The following is a 22,278-nucleotide window of genomic DNA, read 5'->3' as shown; positions in this document are numbered from 1 at the left end:
GCAAACTTCGTCTCAGTTTATGTACCTCCTCGAGTATTGATAAAAGTAATACAATATATATATATATATATATATATATATATATATATATATATATTAATACTATTAAATTATATATATATATATATATATATATATATATATATATATTATATTATAATTGCTACACACACTTAAAAATTCGTATAATTTCATTTTTGCTATATATATATATGTAAATACAAAGAGCAAAAATGAAATTATACGAATTTTTAAGTGTGTGTAGCAATTATTCGGAATTAATAGATTTTTTACGTAATAAAAAATTGATAAACAGTAGTATGAGGTGTGTGAAATGTAAAATACTTTTATATGCAATATTTGACACTTTATCGAAATTCAGGAAGAAATATTGCACGTTCCATTTAAAAAGTTTAAGGAGACCGTTATATCTTGATAAGGAGGTAACATAATAAAAAACATATTATTGCATTATTATATTTCCTCCTTGATACCATGCAACTTTTGTTTAAAATATTTTTTAACGCAACCAATAAGTTATCAGGAAATTGTGGTCGTCACGTTAGGTGAACCATTTCGGCCCCTTCACACTGCTGGTTCTTAATCTTAATGTATCTATTTCCATAAAATCTGTCAACGAGACAGTGTTAATTATGTATTTATAAAAAGATTTCAAATATTAGTATTGAGATTTTGAATTTCATCAGTTGTAACCACTTAGCACTTTTTTACTTTGCAGAAACTTATATTAATTTGTAGAACGATTTGCATAGATTATAGACGACACTTGGGTTCTATAATATGTAGATTAGCAATCTACACAGTTTACGAGTCATGTAATTTTATGACCGCAAAATTACATTTCGCGTTGCATATTCATTACGCTCCACATTTTATGACACTATACACAAAGTAATAAACATTCTTCTAATCCCAGTCGTGAATAGCCGCCATTAGTTTCTTGCGGAAGTGGATCTACTTCAGCTCTCGGCATTTTATTAATGTCCTTGAGTAGTGAGATGAAAATTAAAACGTAGCGGAAACGCTTTTCATTCGCTTGGCAAATATAGCAGAATCATATTCGCCGAGAAGGTAATTAAAATACCCATAAACGTTCGTGTCTTGTTCGAAGAAAGTTATTCTACAATTTCGAGGCATATTTCCACAAGGTTTCATCTCATCTACAATTCCACCATCTACAGTAATCTACACTAATATATTCTGCTATAGTCTTTCTGTTTATATTTTCACGTAGAATCACCCAGAAATATGTCACAGTTCATATGAAATTAGAGGGAGTTTAAGTCATCATTACTCCACTTGCGTAATTGTTTAAAAAATAGTAATAAAAAAAATTACAATTTTTGACGATTTTTCCGAAAACCTCCTTCACAAATGAATTTTTACCTTCAAAACCATTATACATACAGATTTCGTTTTGCATCTGTTTTAATTGCAAAGAATCGGTCCTCCCGTTTTTTACCCAAAAATCATTTTGGCAACAAAAATAAAACAGACTTCAGGAAGATGTTTCTAAAAAATTCTACTGATATTCCGTAGTCTTTCCTCCTTCGATTAAGGCGGATCCACACATATATCAGTTCCGTGACGGTTCAGCAGCGCCACTGTGAGTAACACGGGCAAGTGCAAGCTGTTCCGTTCCGAAACAGGGAAACGATATTTTTTACCGACGGCACTGAACCGTTACGGAACTGATATGGATCCGCCTTTAAGCCTTCTTAATTAGCGCACTATCTAAAATATTGTAATCAGAGCACGACAGCAAACACTGCAGCGTGTTCGGTTCCATAGAAGTCTTCATCACGCTTCCCGCAATGCTTCTTCAACGCGTCGAAAGGGGTCGCCACTTCCATTCCGCCGTGGCAGCACCAAGGCTCTACTGAATCAGATCGCCAGCGACGATCGCGCATTTCATGCACGTGCGTCGGACAAATGGGATTAGTCTGGTGACGAAAGTGTCCGCTCGGAACGGAACCGATCGTGCCGGTTGAAATTCCACGATGACGCAGAAGGAAAAGTGGCTGGTGGAACAGTTAGCTGAGAAGCTGGCCTCTGTTCGCCGTAACCACCTGAGAATTTCTTGCCGCCGGGAATCGCGCAAAGCGTCCTCTTGCCCGGCGACCAACGCGGACGCGAGATCGATTCACCTAATGAAGCCACCTGGCTATAAGGAAACGCGACAACCTCGCGATTGCTGGCGAAGGAAAGCAGCCTCGTCGCCAACGAAATACGGAGAAATCAATTTCACCGAACGCAGGAATCTGGCCTGTTTGGAAAGGACAACGTTCAGTCTGTAGACTGATTTGTGACCAGATCGTTACGATTGCTGTGCATTGGAAGACTTGTGAAGGGGAATGGAATGGTTACGTTTATAACTTGAGAATCGAGTGGACGTAGCTTAAAAAGTGTACACGTAAAAGTTTGCACAATGAATCGATTTTATTTAACGCTTGGACGATGTTACAATATGGGGGAACACTTGTTTTTTAAGTAACGTAGGAACGCAACTTTGTGGGTTTGTAGTATGACTCAGGACAAGAATAACGGTATATTTCATTCATGACCAATCGGCCATTAAGGGCGTGAAACCTAACCTCAAAGTCAAATAGGCATTTCCACTTTTTCGCGTATAACTCCTAAAGTACAAGAGGCAGAAAAAAATGTTTTCGGAAAAAGTTTAATGGTGCACTAAGCGCTGAAAACTTGCGCTAACAAACTTTTGAAAAAAAAAGGTTTAAAAAGAATATCTCGCGAAATTTTTTTTTTTCAAAATTTTGTTGACGCAAGTGTGCAGCACTTGTTGTGCCATTAATCTTTTGTTGGAAACATTTTTTTCTGTCTCTTGCACTTTAGGAGTTATACGCGATAAAGTGGGAGTGCTTATTTGACTTTCAGGTTAGTGTAGGCACCCTTAAACTCCGAAAGTACAAGAGACTGAAAATAATATTTCAAATAACAGTTTAATGGCGCACTTAGCGCTATAAAATTGCGGTAACCAAATTTGGAAAATAGTTTTAAAAAATACTTGAAAAAAATATTTTTAAAAATTTTGTTAACCCAAATTTCCAGCGCTTATTGTGTTATTAAATTTTGGTTTGAGACATTTTTTTCTGCTTCTTGTACTTTTGAAGCTATGCGCGAAAAGGTGGGAGTGCTTAGTTGATTTTGAGGTTAATTTTCACACCCATAAAGGGCGATTGGGTACGAATGAAACATACCGTTTCTTCGCTTTCAAGATTCTTGTCTTGCGTCACTTTATAAACCCACAAAGTTGCGTTCCAATGGGTGAGTAAGGATTCGTGGTGTTTCCTTGTAACAAATTTTATCTTAAAAATGAAACACGTGCCTATTTTAGACGACGTTCTTTTTTGTTAGGGCAATTTATTTTTTCGATTTCTTAGAATTTCTGTGTTACTATCTAGTATTGTACCCGGTGGTGGTGCATATGGATACAGAAAGACGCTGGCACCGTCGTTCGAAGGGTAAAGTTCAAAGATGGTCATTAGTACCATCACCAAATTTCTACTCTATAACTACAAAGTTCGTGTCTTTCTTCGCAATAGAATTGATTTTAAGTCGTTCTTACAAAGAGCAACTAACATTTCCTTCGTCCATGGAATTCTATTTGAGCTTGAAATTGAACTGAAATTGTAAACAAAAGCGTCTCGTGCAACGAATTAATTTCTCAAAAAAGATTTCAATGCACTACCCACGTTCGCGTCATGGATCAATTTCCATTCGAGATGGAAAGGTCAGTGCAGCCCCACCAGAGCTACCTTCCGTCGTATCTCGAAACCAGTGATTCATTCACGAATCGTTCGCGTAAACGCGGAACGTGGGTCGATTGACTGACGCCAATAGTAAAAGTGTCGTAACGTATTGGATTTTTTACCGATGAGTCAACGATATAACCGCGTAACGCCCGTGGAAACAAAATTCGTAACAGGTTTTTTGCTCTCGACATCAACCGATCGTAACCTCCTTTCGTTTACATAAGTAAGAGGCAGGCATGCCGACTGGCGTGCTCACTCGAACTTTGCAACGCGCGATCATCAGAGAATCCAAGGATTTACAGGGTGCTCCATAGTGGGTGGTTCAATCGAAAGGATAGTGATTCTAAATGACTATATTATTAGGAAATCTAGAATACAATTTATTCATAGGAGGCTTCCTCTTCGTGAATATCCGATTCGAAATTTACAACGCTTCATCGGCAGAGAAACCAAGGATGTACAGGGTGTTTCATAGTGAGTGGTGCAACGTACAACCGAAAGGATGGTGATTGTACATGACCATATAAGTGGGAAATCTAGAATAAAATTTATTTACAATTTGAAATTTACAACGCTTCATCAGCAGAGAAACCAAGGATGTACAGGGTGTTTCATAGTGAGTGGTGCAACGTACAACCGAAAGGATGGTGATTGTACATGACCATATAAGTGGGAAATCTAGAATAAAATTTATTTACAATTTGAAATTTACAACGCGCGATCAGCAGAGAAACCAAGGATGTACAGGTTGTTTCATAGTGAGTGGTGCAACGTACAACCGAAAGGATGGTGATTGTACATGACCATATAAGTGGGAAATCTAGAATAATATTTATTTACATTCTGAAATTTACAATGCATGATCTTCAGAGCATCCAAGGATTTACAGAGTGTTCCATAGTGGGTGGTTCAATCGAAAGGATAGTGATCTTAAATGACTATATAATTATGAAATCTAGAACACAATTTATTCATAGGAGACTTCCTCTTCGTTAATATCCGATTCGAAATTTACAACGCTTCATCAGCAGAGAAACCAAGGATGTACAGGGTGTTTCATAGTGAGTGGTGCAACGTACAACCGAAAGGATGGTGATTGTACATGACCATATAAGTGGGAAATCTAGAATAAAATTTATTTACAATTTGAAATTTACAACGCGCGATCAGCAGAGAAACCAAGGATGTACAGGTTGTTTCATAGTGAGTGGTGCAACGTACAACCGAAAGGATGGTGATTGTACATGACCATATAAGTGGGAAATCTAGAATAATATTTATTTACATTCTGAAATTTACAATGCATGATCTTCAGAGCATCCAAGGATTTACAGAGTGTTCCATAGTGGGTGGTTCAATCGAAAGGATAGTGATCTTAAATGACTATATAATTATGAAATCTAGAACACAATTTATTCATAGGAGACTTCCTCTTCGTGAATATCCGATTTAAAATTTACAACGCTTCATCAGCAGAGAAATCAAGGATGTACAGGGTGTTTCATAGTGAGTGGTGCAACGTACAACCGAAAGGATGGTGATTGTACATGACCATATAAGTGGGAAATCTAGAATAAAATTTATTTACAATTTGAAATTTACAACGCGCGATCAGCAGAGAAACCAAGGATGTACAGGTTGTTTCATAGTGAGTGGTGCAACGTACAACCGAAAGGATGGTGATTGTACATGACCATATAAGTGGGAAATCTAGAATAATATTTATTTACATTCTGAAATTTACAATGCATGATCTTCAGAGCATCCAAGGATTTACAGAGTGTTCCATAGTGGGTGGTTCAATCGAAAGGATAGTGATCTTAAATGACTATATAATTATGAAATCTAGAACACAATTTATTCATAGGAGACTTCCTCTTCGTTAATATCCGATTCGAAATTTACAACGCTTCATCAGCAGAGAAACCAAGGATGTACAGGGTGTTTCATAGTGAGTGGTGCAACGTACAACCGAAAGGATGGTGATTGTACATGACCATATAAGTGGGAAATCTAGAATAAAATTTATTTACAATTTGAAATTTACAACGCGCGATCAGCAGAGAAACCAAGGATGTACAGGTTGTTTCATAGTGAGTGGTGCAACGTACAACCGAAAGGATGGTGATTGTACATGACCATATAAGTGGGAAATCTAGAATAATATTTATTTACATTCTGAAATTTACAATGCATGATCTTCAGAGCATCCAAGGATTTACAGAGTGTTCCATAGTGGGTGGTTCAATCGAAAGGATAGTGATCTTAAATGACTATATAATTATGAAATCTAGAACACAATTTATTCATAGGAGACTTCCTCTTCGTGAATATCCGATTTAAAATTTACAACGCTTCATCAGCAGAGAAACCAAGGATGTACAGGGTGTTTCATAGTGAGTGGTGCAACGTACAACCGAAAGGGTGGTGATTGTATATGACCATATAAGTGGGAAATCTAGAATAAAATTTATTTACATTCTGAAATTTACAATGCATGATCTTCAGAGAATCCAAGGATTTACAGAGTGTTCCATAGTGGGTGGTTCAATCGAAAGGATAGTGATCTTAAATGAATATAATTATGAAATCTAGAACACAATTTATTCATAGGAGACTTCCTCTTCGTGAATATCCGATTCGAAATTTACAACACTTCATCAGCAGAGAAACCAAGGATGTACAGGGTGTTTCATAGTGAGTGGTGCAACGTACAACCGAAAGGATGGTGATTGTACATGACCATATAAGTGGGAAATCTAGAATAATATTTATTTACATTCTGAAATTTACAATGCATGATCTTCAGAGCATCCAAGGATTTACAGAGTGTTCCATAGTGGGTGGTTCAATCGAAAGGATAGTGATCTTAAATGACTATATAATTATGAAATCTAGAACACAATTTATTCATAGGAGACTTCCTCTTCGTTAATATCCGATTCGAAATTTACAACGCTTCATCAGCAGAGAAACCAAGGATGTACAGGGTGTTTCATAGTGAGTGGTGCAAAGTACAACCGAAAGGGTGGTGATTGTACATGACCATATAAGTGGGAAATCTAGAATAAAATTTATTTATGCATGATCTTCAGAGAATCCAAGGATTTACAGGGTGTTTCATATTGGGTGGTACACTCGAAAGGATGGTGATTCTACATGAAAATATAAGTGGGAAATATGGAATAAAGTTTGTTCATACGAGCCATCCTTGTCTAGAAAATTGATTTTGAAAACGCGTCTCGTATTTGTACCCATTGCTAAGAATTGGTTCAACTACAAGTCGAAATTGCGAATTAAGTTTTCTTCAAATGGGGTTTCCATTTCGAGAAAATCGATTTAAATAGAACCGATCCTTAGTTCAAAATCTATTTGTCCCAAAACCAAAACCTCATTCCAAAAAAAAAGTTATTCCACATTTTCGACTTATTTCTACATAAGACTTCATGTCATTCGCAGTTACATCATATTTACTGATAAATCCCGTTGATTTTTAATCAACTACTCGCACACCAAACAACTTCCCGCGATCAATTTTCTCGAAAAGCAAACAAATTTCATTCCACATTTCCTACTAATCTTCTCATATAGAACTCCTACCCTGTCAGTGGTGCCACCCATTACAAAGCACTCTGTACATAGATCCTGTCCGGTGAGACATGGTTATGCCCCGAGCCCTCGTTCCGTGCTCGCCTCGAGCCGCGACGGCCGCGCAGCGTGGTGAAAAATCAGATGCCCCCGTCCACCGCCCATTTTTTCCCCAGGGAACTAGACGTCGTTACAGAGGGACACTCGGATCTTAAACTTTCCACGCTTCACTCTCGCGCATTCGAGCTAATAGGTCCGCATTACCCCGCTTTATTGCCGTCGTAAATTCCGTTTGGAAACGTCAGAAAACTAATATAGGGTGGGGGGGTTGGCGAGGACGTATCGTCCGGAGGAGGTCCGCTGCCCTGCGCCGGGGCCAGTTTAGCAACTTATTGCCACAAAGTGGTTTACGATTCAAAAGGAGAGGGACAGTGGCTGATAGTGCAGCCGAGTTCTTGGCCCTCGGAGCATTAGCGCGCCCTCCCCATGGAACACCGTGGACGGTTTCGCGGAGAGTGCACCGCCACATAACCTGTTCCAGTGATCTAAGCTGGTTATCACAACCGTTCCCGTTTGCTCAGCCAGGCATAATTTACGTTTTTCTGAAAACCTCTACCGGATACCCGGGCCCATTAAAAGCTAACCGCTCGTTGCTGGCGATTATGGTTCACTGTCAATTATAAGTAACCCTGTCTCACCCCCCTTTTTAGACTGTTTGGTCGGCGGAACAGGTTCCAGCGCCTCCCGATAGAACATGCCGAGGGAAAAATTCGGAGGAAGATGTTGCTCCTGTCGCTTCGACTCACCGCGCTTGGTGATAAATAGGAAGTCGCTGGAACTGGATGGTTGGAGGATGATTTGCCAGCGGTGCGCGGGGTGCTGGAGAGACCTGTAGCGTCTGTTACCAAACATTTTATAGTGGGCGTAATGTAACGTGAACTGATGCACGTTGTGTGTACTGGAGTTTTGTGTGATGTTAATAGAAATTTGAAAAAATTCAATTTTGGTATTGTGAAGAATTTCATTCATCGATGGCTTACTGCAGGAATATTGTGTGTCCATTTTTTTTTTGTGAAATTGTGTACTTCTTTAGTTATAAAGTACCCTTTGCTTTCTTAAAACTATTTTACTCGAAATTGCTAAAAGTGGACACACAGTGTTATCGACATATTGTTTTATGTTAGCAACTATTTTTGCATTATCAGAATCAACTTCTTCTTAGTTGTACCACGAATTTCAGCCCACTCTGTACAACTTGAAATCTTACATATCACGTATTATTTGTGTGTATGTAATTCTGTTTTGTGCCAGCTGTAAGATGAGGCAGTGAGAGCAACAACGGACTAACCCACATTTTTTTTCGAAATTGTGTTAGTAGTAACAATGTATTCCAATAGACTCTACTAATTTTTTTTTCAATGTGGGCTAGTCCGTTTTTGCTCTCACTGCCTCATATCATATGAATAAAACATGTTTTATTTAAAAGTCCAATGTAATCTTGAAATTAAAAAAAGTATGACACTGCATAGTAAAAAAGTGTGTTAAAAATAGTTGATGCTTCCCCCCTACACATATATATTTTTTCTGACTTACTGTCTCTCATAATATTAAAATTATAACAATTATTTATGGTGATAAATTACAGTGACACCATTATTTCAGAGAATATATTGTAATATTATGAAAATTTCTGAAATTATCCATCTTTTTAACAATGTCACACGCAACGAGCCAATAACCTACCCTTACCAATATCGACGATCAATTTCGATCTATTATTTACTGGAATTCCGAAAATCGGAAATTTTGTCTGCTCGAATTACTTTCTTCAAACCATTCTCGTCTAAGTTCTCGACGGCAATCTTTGTTCTCACTCTTGCCCATAATATGGCGTCGCACACCCTGCCTCCATTTATGATAGCGGGCGCATTTAGGATTTTTTTTTGTATCCTAGACGGACAAGTCCCCTGCCTGCCTTGTCACTGCACTTTCCTCTATCTACTATCTTCATACATAAACATCGAGCACACAACTTGAGTAACTCTTGCGCATTCGAACAATTCTCCGTGAATATCTGCGCAAGGTATCGAGCATGCGTGATTCTACATAACTTCAAGCACGTATCGGGTAAGTGCAAAAAATTCTGGTCGTTTTAACACCGCTCAGATTACTAAAGAGATATGTGTGGTTGGACAATAAAAAACTCACGCTACAAAAGTGCTTTGACAATTTACTATTATCGAGTTAGAGGGTAAGCCAGTGTTTCCCAACCTTTTTTGAGTAGCGATTTATTTTCAAATAAGGTAAGGTAAATTTAAAACACATTAAAAATAGGTATTGCAGAATATAATTCTAACTTAATAATATTAAAAAAAAATCCCAAAAATCCGTGGCGACCTGCTAGAAAACACTTCGCAACCCACAGGTTGGGAACCACTGGGGTAAGGGTTGGAATATCGCTGCATTTCATTTCGATAGGAGCACTCGAGGCATCAGCGTGTCGCCTGGCAAGACGAGTGTCAGACGGTTGGCATTTTTTTACCAATTTTTATAGAAGGTGAAAGAACTATATGCCTCTTTTACATAGAGAGGATTTTATGAATCATTAAACGTGTCGACGTTGATTTGTAAAACTTTACAGCGGTGAAATATGGGCACTGATGAGGTGGAACTGTGTTCTGTTATCGGATCTGATCTCCTTCAAACAGTTAATGTTGGCTAAAAACACGAAGATCATCAAACTACAGCGTTGGGGAGGGCTCATAAGCTGCGGGTGGGCTCAAAGTTGAATAGTTTCATTAAAAAACGACTCCATTTCAGATGATGATATAGAATTCTAATTAAGTATCGAATCTATTAAACAGCAGATCATGGGTGAAGACTGTAGAGTTAACCGAACTACAATCTAGTGGAAAATTTATAAAATTAGCGTGGTCCCAAATTTGAATGTACCTATTCATAGTTAGTCACATGGATTTACAGTAATTTATCACATTCCATCCGTATCAAACACTAGAACAAAATTAGCTAAAAACTGAAAGTTCATGGAACTGAAACGTTATGGAGTAGGTGGGTACCTATGTATTCATAAATTGGCAGTGATCTTGATTTTGATCACATGTGTGCTACACGAATTATCAAAAACGAATTCTATAAATAAAATTTGCGTTTCAATTTTTACGCGACAAAATCTAATCCTTGAACCATGTATATTATATAGTAATTGGTGATGTAAAATGGGTGCTGACATATTTTTAAAATTTTTTAAAAACTGAGCAGCGGGCTGGATTAATTTTGAAGACTCGCATTATATTCAAAAATTCGGCTGCAGTCCAAATTCGACTATAAAATTCTAATACTTCAATATTCGAATTTTATTCAATGTACAATCCAATACTATAATATTTAAATTTTACTCAAAACACATTCGACTACTTGGACTGGTCGAGTATTCCTCAGAATAAGTATTCAAAGATTCAGCAAATAGACCCACTCCTTCTTAGCACCCATTTACATTCAGGAATAAAGATCATCAAGACCAGAATTCAAAGTCTAATAAATAATTTACGCGCAACACTTACCCGGATAGCCCTCTGGGATGACTATTTCCGGCCCCACTTTAACATCATGCCGGTAACGATGTATCAGCAAGGTTGCAGTGACGCGAAGGGATCTTTGTTGCTGCTTGTACAGCAACACCGGTCTGCCGCCCGCGCCCTCGAGCCTGACGACCCTCGGCAGCGAGAACCGATCCAGGAACTCCCGCAGGGGCATGTAACCGCCGGCGGAGCCGGAACTGCCCTCGGCCGTCGCCTCCCTAGAGCTTGGCAGAGATTTCGGCAGCGAGGGCTCCTCGCTGGACATCGTCGAGAATTCCCCGTGCGACGACATTGTCCCGCTCACTGCACTTCACGCGCCCTTGGAATTGATCGAAGACGAGGTCCTTCGTTTCTTCTGCGGCCACTGGACGACACTATCGCGCATCGCTAGAGGAACCCGATCTCGCCAGCGGTTTGCGATGGCGCGTTGAATTCGGCACGTTTCCGCGGAACTTGCCAGAGAAGAACGGTCCTAGTATTCACTTTCCGCCGCATGTTTATCGCCGTGACATCTGGGCGCGGCAAGTGGACGGGAACCGGCCAGCAATTAGTCGTTTAGGCACTTTCCTCGGTTATATCACTGGCCGTCGCTGTCACTTTCCACGGAACGTTACGGGACACCAGCGATCGCGACCCAGGGAGGGCGGGGATCGCCAACGACGCGGGACCAGGTTTCAGAATCGATCTCGATCAAGCTGAAAAGGATATCGCAGCCACCGAGCGCGACCGAGAATTCGTTCACTGTACACTAACTGTTACCGCAAGCAACAGCACGCAGTGGGGATCAACGATCACGCCTCGGACTTCAAACGTCCGCGTCGCGAATCCTTCCAGTTAGCACCGTGGAGGCTCTCTTCTTGAATGCCTTCGTGTCCTTCGCGAACAGTCCACCTTCGACATAGCACTGGCCGCGCCGACCGATCACTTCCTCTTCTTGCACCACGGCTATGGTCAGGGAACAACGTTGCGTCATTCTCCCCGAAACAGCTGACGATTCACTCAGCCGATGGTCAGTTTCACGATTCCCATGGAATCCTATTGATCGCTGGGGCCAGGTCCCGTAGTCGTCTGTCGAGGAAAAGCTCCGCGGAACACTGGTCCATTTATGGGAGACGGGACGTCGATAAATCGGCCGATCGATCCGCCGTCGTGCCAACTACCGTCTCATCCTTCCCTCTACATGGGAGCAGCCGTATCTCCCGCGGCTCGAGTCCCGTGGCGTTTATGATTTAATGCAGCTCCTCGCGTGGCCCGGGGGATGTATCTCGGTTTTATCGCCTCGTATCGGAGCCCTGCCTTTGGACTCGAGAACTGTACCTGGACTGCATCCTAGCAGCCCTCGACAGGCTATCGTCGAAAGTGCGGGGAAGCGAAGGTGTGAGATACGTTGGCCTGACGCGTTACAGACAACCAAGCTGGAGCCAGTATCTGAAAGCGTGCAAAATTCAAGGTTTCGAGGGGATCCTTTTATGCTGATCGCAGCTGAGCACGTGCAGAATCGTACCAGGCGATCTGCAATGATCGGTGTAGATGCTCTTCTTCTTCTAGGAAGCTGCTTTGCCGCGCGAGAATCTTTAATTCCCCGAGAGAAACGTCGATTAGGGTGTGCATGCGATTTTGCGATGGTTTTCGGCGGTGTACGGGGCACAGTTCGCGAGAGGGACCGTGGGCCCTGAAGAGGAACCGATCGAACCGGCGGACGCGAAGTCACTGACGCCCCGGCGTGACTGGGCCCAGCGTAAGAGGCCCACTGACACTAACACGCCGGCAGCTGGTTGTGTCGCGTCGCCTCCACTACACGCAGCCCCCTGTCAGTGGCCGTACTACCAGCGGCGCTGGCGAGCCGGGCCCGTAGTCCGCGCCAGGCTAACAGAGTACGCGCCTATGCGCGGCCCACGGGACGTGGGCTTATTCAATAGGGGCCCTATTGTGTTCGAGGAGCTTCGACAGAAGCGAACCGCCCTTAATAGTTCCTCTAGAAACGTAATCGGGTGTGGTAAGTGACGTTGCTGCGTGTACGCGTCTCCTGTTACAAGTATCAATAGTTTGACAGCGTACAACGGCGCCGATAATGTTCGCCAGTGGCGAATTAGCGGGCTGGAATCGAGGCGGATTTCACGCGTGCACGAGCTGGCTCGAGTGGATCGGCGTTGTCCGGCACAGGGGAAACGAGTTGGTGTCTTGATCCTGAGCTGGGTGATAGAACGATCTGCATGATGGATGATTTTGCTTGTGGCGTTGTTGGGGCCTGTTGAGATATCTGGGACCGAAGCGAAATGGGGATCCCGGTACTGATGTTTGGTTAGATTGATCACCATTTTTCTGAGCGCTAAAAATTTGGGGAATTTTAAAACGGGAAAGTAGAGCAAGCATGATTTATTCGAACATGACAGAATTTGAAATGTTTTTGCAGTAACTGTAGAATAAAATTTTATAAATTTATTAAAATCGTATCTGCAAGCTTTTTTTTTAAATTCTTTGTGTTCAACGAGGTGTGATAAAAACCTTCGAGATAGCGATGAAATTTTTTTAATAAATCTGCGAATAGTAATTTATCATGTATGATTGTTGTCTCATTATTGTAGTCATTTATTTATTTATTTCTTGCGGGATAACAACCCCTTGGCACATTATAATATCATGAAATAACATGAATAGAGAACGGACAAATAAAGTAAAATTAAAAATATAATTAAACTAACAAATATAAAAAACAACAACAGAGAGAGATGAAATATGATGAACAGATATTACAATACGGTATCGATGTTACAAATTAATCATGCAATATACACCAAACTGAGTTTCTCAATGTAGATAAGGAAATAGCGAAGATATTTCAAATAAAAATTAAAACCACCGTCTGAAATGATTTTCGAAACGAGAGTCATACAATGACCCAACCTCCTCATTATTGAAAAAATGATTAAATTCTCCTATCAAAAGTATGAAATAACTTCTGTCCGCTATCTCGTAATAATCAATTCTTTCTCAACGCCGCGTTAAAATGAAATTCGGGAAACACGCTCGCATACAATTATTCGCAATTCCCTCGTAAACCGACCACGCTAACTCGACATCCCGCATTTTTAACGATATAACTGTAACGCCGTAGAAAGCAATCTCGCCAACAAATGCGCAATGTGGCAGCATCTTGGGCCTGATAAAATACGGTCCCGAGTAAAACTTTACGCCCGTTGTAAACCCGTACCCGTAATACCTCTCCTTATACAGTTATCTCCAACGTTAAAGGGAAATGGTACACGGCCCTCTTCGCAAAACGTATATTTAATTATATCATTTTATTCACCTCTCCCCGGGCAGCGATGCACCCGTGAGATAATGAAAAAAATATCACGGTGGAAGGGGACGGCGATATGGTTCCTGGGAAGCTTGGAAAGTGGAACGACCTTGAGTTTCATTGTCGGACAAATCCTTGCGAGAACAACGCGCGTGCTGGTTGCATCATAGTCGCGTGGAGTGATACCAGTTCGCACGATTCTTTCGCGATGCCATTTTTTTTTCACGTTTTCACGGGAATCGCACTCTTTTGTTCGCCGATTGCGTGTGGCGTGATGCGTAACAACGACGGTACGGTACAACCGTTTCTGGTTGCCACACCGAGAAACCATGTATCGCTACGGTGTTACGCGCGGGACAGCTCGTTGGGTTGACGGAGAGAGAGGAAATAGTAGCGGGAGATAAGAATAGTTGTGTAATAGTGACGCTTGAGGGACTTGGTGACATGTTCATTCATGAGAATTCGTGGGTTTCTCGATTGAACTACTGTGTCGGAAGCTATTCAATTTAAGGTGAGCGATGCCAGCTTACGTTTCGTAACGAGGTACCGAAGGATTCGGTTGGAGATCTTTATTGTTGCTGGATGATGTGATATCACCATTGCAAAATCTATTTTCACTATTTTGTCAATCAAATTCACGTAAGTATTTGAAGTCATACAGTTAAACTTGGGTGGTGTCAGATTAAGTTTCGTAATAGGGGGTCAAGATATTGGGGTTAGAGTACAGGGTTGTTACTATGTGCATAGAAAATATGGTGAGTTCCAAGAGTGAACTCAGTATGATCAATGATAATGTATTATTTACTTTTTGGACATTTCAAGTCTATCATCCCTTAATGGCACTTTTTAATTGCAATGTTGTAGTACCAAATGATAGAGAGGTTAATTATTACCAAAATGAAATTCAAATGAACTGGCATGGAATTTGGACAACGGAAAGTATTTAAAATTTGTGGATGTCCGTTGTAAAAATTATGGGAAAATAGGTATTTATTAGGGGTGTGCGGGAACCCGATATTTTGGGCTCGGGTCGGATCGGGTCAAGAATTCGTTTCAGGTTCGGGTCGGGATCCGGAAAGTTTGTCGACACATAAATATATTCAGGTACCCGTTACTTCGGGGCCTGATTTTTGATTCGGGACCCGATTTCCTTGCTTAAAATTTTTTACATCTGATCGCACTGCAAAAACACAGCCTAACTCTTAACCGGTGACGTGGAGTCTGAAGGACTCCTGCAAAATTATTTTTCCTATATTTTCCTTCGAAATCGTTTTACAATATGTCGTGTCACGAAGACAACTTTCAGTGGTTTCGAACAAAACATGGAAAAACATCTTTTGAAATATATAATAAAGTCACTAATAAAAATTAAAAATAAATTTAGGCTTGTCAGTATCAAATTATTAAAAATTCTGCGGGACTCCACGTCACCGTTTATGTCACAAAATAGGACGTCGCCGGTTAAGGGTTAAAAGCTTAAGTACAAGACTAGAGGGAAAAATTATGTTCCGAATCTAGCATCGGATACCGAATCGCAAATCGAATCCCGAAATAACGGTTACCCGAGTATATGTATTAGAGACCTGAGGCTCAGGTACCCGTAATTTCGTGTACCCGCACACGATCGTGCACAATTCATTGATCATGCGCAAGATCTGTTGAGATTCACTCGTTCGTAAGAACTACATTTGTTAGTCTAAGTTTCATTCGATAATAATTTGGCTGTGATGAATCTTCACCGATCCAAATATACAGATTCATTTACCAAATTTAATGACTGTTATCTGATACATAAATGGTAACTTGCCTTACACAAAACAAAAAGACAGCTCGTCGATTCAGGCTGTCGTTAAAATATACTCCCTCTCGAGTACTTCAAGTGTGTTCTGCGCAGCGCATGACGCACGTGGGAACGCGACTTAACACATAGAGTCCAATCTTTCAAAAATCATTTACTACAAAATACTATGTCCCTTTTAAAAACTCCATTCCTTCCATCTTGTTGTCAGACAATTTTTTAAAATTTCACTACCGAGTAATTATTTTAATAAATGACAGAATAAGTAAAAATCTTTTGCCGCTTTATAATGTCTCAAGAGGATGACATTCGTAACAAGATTTCAGCGAAGATATCAGACGCGCCACGACGAATCCACGTTAATCTGCAAAATTAATTACAGTCCCCAGTTTATCGAGCGAATTTCTCATAGTCTGGCAAAAAAATACGTTCCGTTTCTGCAGCAAAAAGCGTTCCTCAGCACGCAATTCGCGATATTCGAGGCACTGAAACGGCGCTGTTAATAGGCCAGTGAAAACCAGGCCAGCTCATCTTGATAAACATTTACGAGTACAAAGTCGTTGCAATCCCGTATACCAGCGATGCATTATAGTAGCATTTATTTGGCCGTTACACTTCTTTATGGCTTGTTGGACAAGGTTCCTTGGGCGTAGCCAAGAAATCGGGACTATTGAGACCGTATCGTGGCGGTTGTATCTTGCGATGGTCCGCGCAGCGCAAGGTTCTTCAACGGGGAGACCGTGACGCAGGCCGCAGAATTGTAATCCCCGTTGCCCCAAGTGCTTTCGAATGTTGTATATTATTCGAGCGTAAAAATGTGCGCGGTGAGGGAAAGCCCCCAATAAAATAACCGATGAAATGCTACTCTATTATTCAGGGCCAGGCTTTATAATAGCTGTTTGGGCGGAACCGTCGTTTATTCTGCTACTGGGCATATCTTGCCTTACCTCTTTGTCTTCAGATATGCTTTCTGTGTTACCGTATAAAGCGGGACGACATTAGTAATTATTGTTATCATTTGCGTTTGCTTTGTCCGCAAGAAGTACAGAGTAATTAATAAATATTATTTTTTATAAATAAATATAGGAACAAGCAACCAATCGTCGCCTGTCAACTTGACTCTTCCTCAAAGTTGCCACTCCCCCCTGGAAAAAAGTCTGTAGACGCCTTCGTAGGAGATAGCCTACAGAAAACTTTTATATGAACGTAAAGGTGCGATTCCACTGAGGCAACCCGCGGGTGACATGTAGCACGCGGAAAAAAATGCGACGTTGCCCGTTGCTAAAGAATTAACTGAGTGTAATTCCACCTCAAAGATTACCAAACTATTTTTATTTGCGTTGTGATGAGTTAAAGAAGAATAAGTACTGCGCGTACTGAATCGCCCTTTTTTTGACGGCTTTTACCGTTAAAGATATTATTTTACATACCTACCACATGAGTGGGCCTCGGTAGTCACTACCTATACATCTGCAAGGCGCAATGCGTTCTATACTTCGATACAAAACCATTAGAAATACAGTAATGGGACTGTATCTCTTAAGACTTTAATCTCTTAAGCTGGGTCCACATTTGTTACCGCACCCCGCTCTGTTACCGCGACCTGTTACCTATCTAACGATGTTCTGTTATTGCATACTGTGACTCGTCACTTGGTTCAGCCGTTCCGATAAATGTCTCGAAATCGTCCGACATCGTCTACACTTGTACCACGACCGGTCAAATAGGTCGCGGTAACAAATGTGGACCCGGCTTTAAGTGGAAGCCCCTTCTGAAACAAGCTAACCATACTCTACGAATTAACTCGCACCCGAATCCCCTGTGTTGCACGCTGCGTCGCAGCAGTGCGCACCCGGCCTTAGGTTTCGCGCCAAGCGCGTTCGAACTAGGGCCACAATGGCGGTCCTAGACGCGGGATGGGAACTCGTGGCGCGGAGCAGGCAGAGGCGCGTGAAACTTGGGGTTTATTAATACCGTCGGTGGCGATGCCTCGGTCCATTTAATTCTATATTTACCGCGGTCGCGTCCAGCGAGTACGCGAGATAGGGACTAATCTGTGGAAAGGATCAGTCAAGGCGAGCCGGAGGGCCCATCGCGGATCGCGCACCAGCCATCTTCCCACGGTGTGTGTTGGCTGCTGCGCCGTCTGAAAGAAGCAGGGAGCCGTGGCGGGAGCGTAGCCTTGCAAGGACATGGCCGCCATTTTAGATGTAAGCCGCGCAAACAATTATTATTACTCGGCGAGCCAAGGGCGTGGCGGCTTCGGTGTTTCAGTCCGAAGACAAAGCTGCCCGAACTCCAGCGCCGCGGAAGGAGAAAGGGAGAAGGAGAGGAGCCAGGGCGATGGAAAGTGGCATGAAGATGCAGAATGCGCGATTAAGTACTTTTACGGGGCCCCAAGGTCAGGGACGAGGAATCGTAATACAGCTCAACAATTATTTCACGCGTTTGTCCCTTGGGCACCGCACTCTGTATGTCGACCGAGTGCAGGTGCACTTGGGAGAAGTGTCAGGCCAGCGAGGTTTGCTTTTTAGAATTTTCTGCGGTTTTATTGGGTCACAAGGGTTTCTGGGGATTTCTCATTATGAGACTGAGAGTGTGCTATAATTTTACGTGAGGTGGTGATGCTGAGCAAGCAACAGAGGTGAAGGCAGGCAGATCTTCAACATTAAACATCTTTTCAACTGCTGATCTACATTCTGCAGGCGAAAATTACAGAGCCTCGGGTGATGGGACTCGAACCAGATCTGCGGATCCTCTCATGGACCTAAGAATTAAATAGACGGAGCACAAAGCTGCGGGGCCTAAGCTCGTATAAGTGAAGGGGGTGCAGGGCACTGCGCATGCGGTGGTGGACGATCGGTGGTTGGTTAATGAAAGTGACATATCATTGCCTCTTTTATATTTTTGTATGGTTAAGTTTGTCGTTGAGTTTGAAACGTTAATACGTAATTGCAACATTATATTTTGGTGTCTTGAGACTTGGTAAAACTTATGTCACTCGTCAATTGAGGGGCTCATATGTAAGTACATATATATAAGTAATATATGTATAGTTTTATACAAATAAGCGTATTTTAATACACCCTATATAAGCATTCCGTTTCAAATAACGCGCAACGCATGCGTACTACTCCGCCAATCACAAGCCGCCCACCACGCTTCTCTTCTCCCGATCGACTGGCTCGACCCCCTTGTCCATGTTGAGACTTTGTGCTCCGTCCATTTAATTCTTAGGTCCATGGATCCTCTGCGTCCTGCCAGCCGCGTTACCAATTCCCCCAACGCCGATTCTCCGATGTTAGTCTGTTCCGAACTCTACAATTACCCAAACTAACGGGGCGCCATCTACAGGGTTATCCACTTAACTCAGACTGTGGACGCGGGAGCAGATGCCTTGCGAGACCTTTTTCAGCCAATCGCCTCGACATTTGTCCTCAGGCTCATGGGGAAACGACGCAAAAAGCCTGAGCAAGCCGTTGGTGCATCCAAAATCCAATTTCTTCTTTAGGACAGGGACTGACTACTTGGTCCATTCATCTGTTCTCCCGTCAGCGATCTGAGATAAGTGGATAACACTGTGTGTACCAATCTCACCATAGGCTGTTTCCAAAACCATATACCTACTACTAGCCCCAATATCTTGTATCACTGTGCAAAAACCCCTGAAAATATCAGTAGGTATTGGTAGGCAACCACCTCGGTTATGTTCATAAGTTCATACACTTAAAATCCCATAAGTTTCTTAATTACGCAAACTTGAAACGAATTGAAAATCATGCAGAATACTAATTTTCTTTTCCGAAGTGTCCAGGTGTAACCCTTTCATTCCACATTCTCCGCTCGATTCACTAACGCAGGTACCGACCAGGGTTCGAGCCTTAAGGGCAACGTTATTCGGTCACCGGTGTCAACGATCCGGTATCGCGTCGATCGATCGGTTCACGATTCACGCCGGGAATGGCACGGCCGCCAATTAGGACGCACGCGCTTCGCATTTTTCATCGGGCGTTTCATATGAAATAAATGTGCTAACTAACCAATTACAGCGGGACAGGCCCGCTCCGCTCATTAGCGTCACGCTGAAGTGCCGACCGCGCCTTTGCCCGCTGCACGATCCACTCTCGCGTGAATACGATGACGACGATGATCCACGATCTTCGCCGCCTAACAAGGGGAGCGCGCCAGGTTCGGGTCATCGATTTGGTTCAAATTTTGCGCACAAATAGTGCGCGGTATGTAGGGTAAATCAGGAGGGGCCTGATGGATCTTATGTGAGGTGGACCATCTACATAACTTTTGATATACCCGTTAGATTTCACGACCATTACCACACTTCACTTTGGTATGTTGTACCTCTTGCCAGAAGTTTATCTAGTTGCGTTGCAGTTACATAAAATGTAAGTGTTTCAGCCTTTTAATTTAACTTGGATGTAAAAAGGTCTTGCTTACTGAAGAGTATACGAGTTTCAAGCATTTTTAGTGATTTCTAACCTAAAAGTTATTGCATACTGTGTTATGTGGATAACTTCACGCTGGTTCATCTGACCAATATGCCAAGAAAATATAAACGCAAGAATACTACATTAAGAACTATTTAGAAATGCAACTTTTCAATTTGGATGGAAACTAATTCCTAGGGGTGGAATACCTCCCGCGAGAAAAATCGATGGAGTATAGTTTAAAAGTGGTGTATCTTTAAACGAGATCTATCAGATTTTAAAATCTGACTGAGTTTGTTACAGTTTTTACGCAGTTACATTTACTCTTCGTTATATTTTACACCTTTTGGGAATTTGATTTTTAGAGGTTTATGCCCCTTTTGGTAGATTTGGAATAAGTCCATTAATATTGGTTATAATTCCATAGTACGTTTTTGAGTTATTGAAATTCGATGCTTTTGTTCCAATTTCGACAGTTCATTCTTTAGGTTCCACATTTCCTATTACATTCAACATAACTACTGCTAACACCATTATCGTTATCAAATACATTCCGATAAAAGTTATTAATCTGGCAAAACTTTTTTCAGAACAAAAAGAGAAAAAAATATTACAGTAATTTGTCTTCGCTAATAAAGGCAACTAGGCAATTTAATTTTCTATTTCTTCTATTATACAATCCACTTTACAAATTATTCAGTATTTCTTATAATTCATAATTTTCCAAAGTCTTCTCCATAATTTACTACAACTATAACTCCTTCATGAAAAATCACATCCTCACCAGTTACACCACAATTTACTCAACTTCTACAGTACATATCGAAAATCGATATAAAAATTATCATTAATAAACTGCACACGTCTGCAACATGTTTATATAAAAAAAAAACTGAATTCCATGAGCATTTTAGACTAATAAGTCTACTGAGAAAAAGTTTTGTTCACACTGATCAATCGATGAACAATCTTTGACTTGTGGATTGTTCGCAGCCATCACTACCCACAAAGCTTGCTTACCTGTAGATGTAATTGCAAGGCACTTGGTATTTTTATCGCCTCCGCCGCCACTTTAACCGTAGGAACACTCTTCATCTTATTGTTGTCCGGTGTTCTCGCCTTTAACATGGAAAAGAAGGATACAGAAGGAGGCACGGGCATTTTTAACAAGCCCGAACGGGAATGGACAAAGGGCAATATATGTTTAAGGTCGTTTGTTTTTCATCGCTCCGGCTGACAATTCCCCGCAGCTGCTGCAGAACAATCTAAATACCATCAACCAAACGTGTTTAACATAAATTACCTTTTTGCAGCAAGGTCTCGCTGTAAAATAACATTTTCGTTTTTACCGCTCGTTTTTCAGCGACACGTGAATGCACTTCTTATAGCTTCTAATTTACCTTAATGACGGACTAGTCGTTAACTTATACATGGTTGCTGAACTTATTCGATAAAATATATATTATTATATAAATCTGCCAGGAAATTCGTTTCTAGAAGAAATGAGAATGAAAGTGAAGAGAATTAAAGCACTTCCCTTACCGTTAAAATCACGTTGTAATGGCGAAATAAAGGGGTATGTAGTCTCATATCTGTAGTAAAAAATAGTTTATTAAAATTTCCCTCTAATTACGTCAGTGTTACTCGCGAAAGTTATACCTTCAACAGTAACGCACTCAGGATTTAATCTTAGGGGGGGCGAGAAGGGATAAAAATATTTTAAAGGCAAATTCAATAAAATTCATTAGGTAATTAT

At 41.2% G+C, this 22,278-nt stretch overlaps 1 protein-coding gene across 1 annotated transcript in view; it reads right to left on the bottom strand.

Annotated features, from left to right (window-relative positions):
* Positions 1-12,697, bottom strand: part of LOC143375655 (uncharacterized) — a 48,971-nt gene extending 36,274 nt beyond the window's left edge. Inside the window, exons 1-2 of the mRNA XM_076825005.1 lie at positions 12,486-12,697; positions 10,964-12,409 (exon numbers count right to left, since the gene is read on the bottom strand). Of these exons, the coding sequence (XP_076681120.1) occupies positions 10,964-11,273 (310 nt within the window). The 5' untranslated portion in view covers positions 11,274-12,409; positions 12,486-12,697. The remainder of the gene's footprint in view (positions 1-10,963; positions 12,410-12,485) is intronic.
* Positions 12,698-22,278: the final 9,581 nt, after the last annotated feature.

The sequence above is a fragment of the Andrena cerasifolii genome, chromosome 13 (genome assembly GCF_050908995.1).
Source record: "Andrena cerasifolii isolate SP2316 chromosome 13, iyAndCera1_principal, whole genome shotgun sequence".
Classification (NCBI taxonomy): domain Eukaryota; kingdom Metazoa; phylum Arthropoda; class Insecta; order Hymenoptera; family Andrenidae; genus Andrena; species Andrena cerasifolii.
This window is presented reverse-complemented; position numbering and strand designations above follow the sequence as displayed.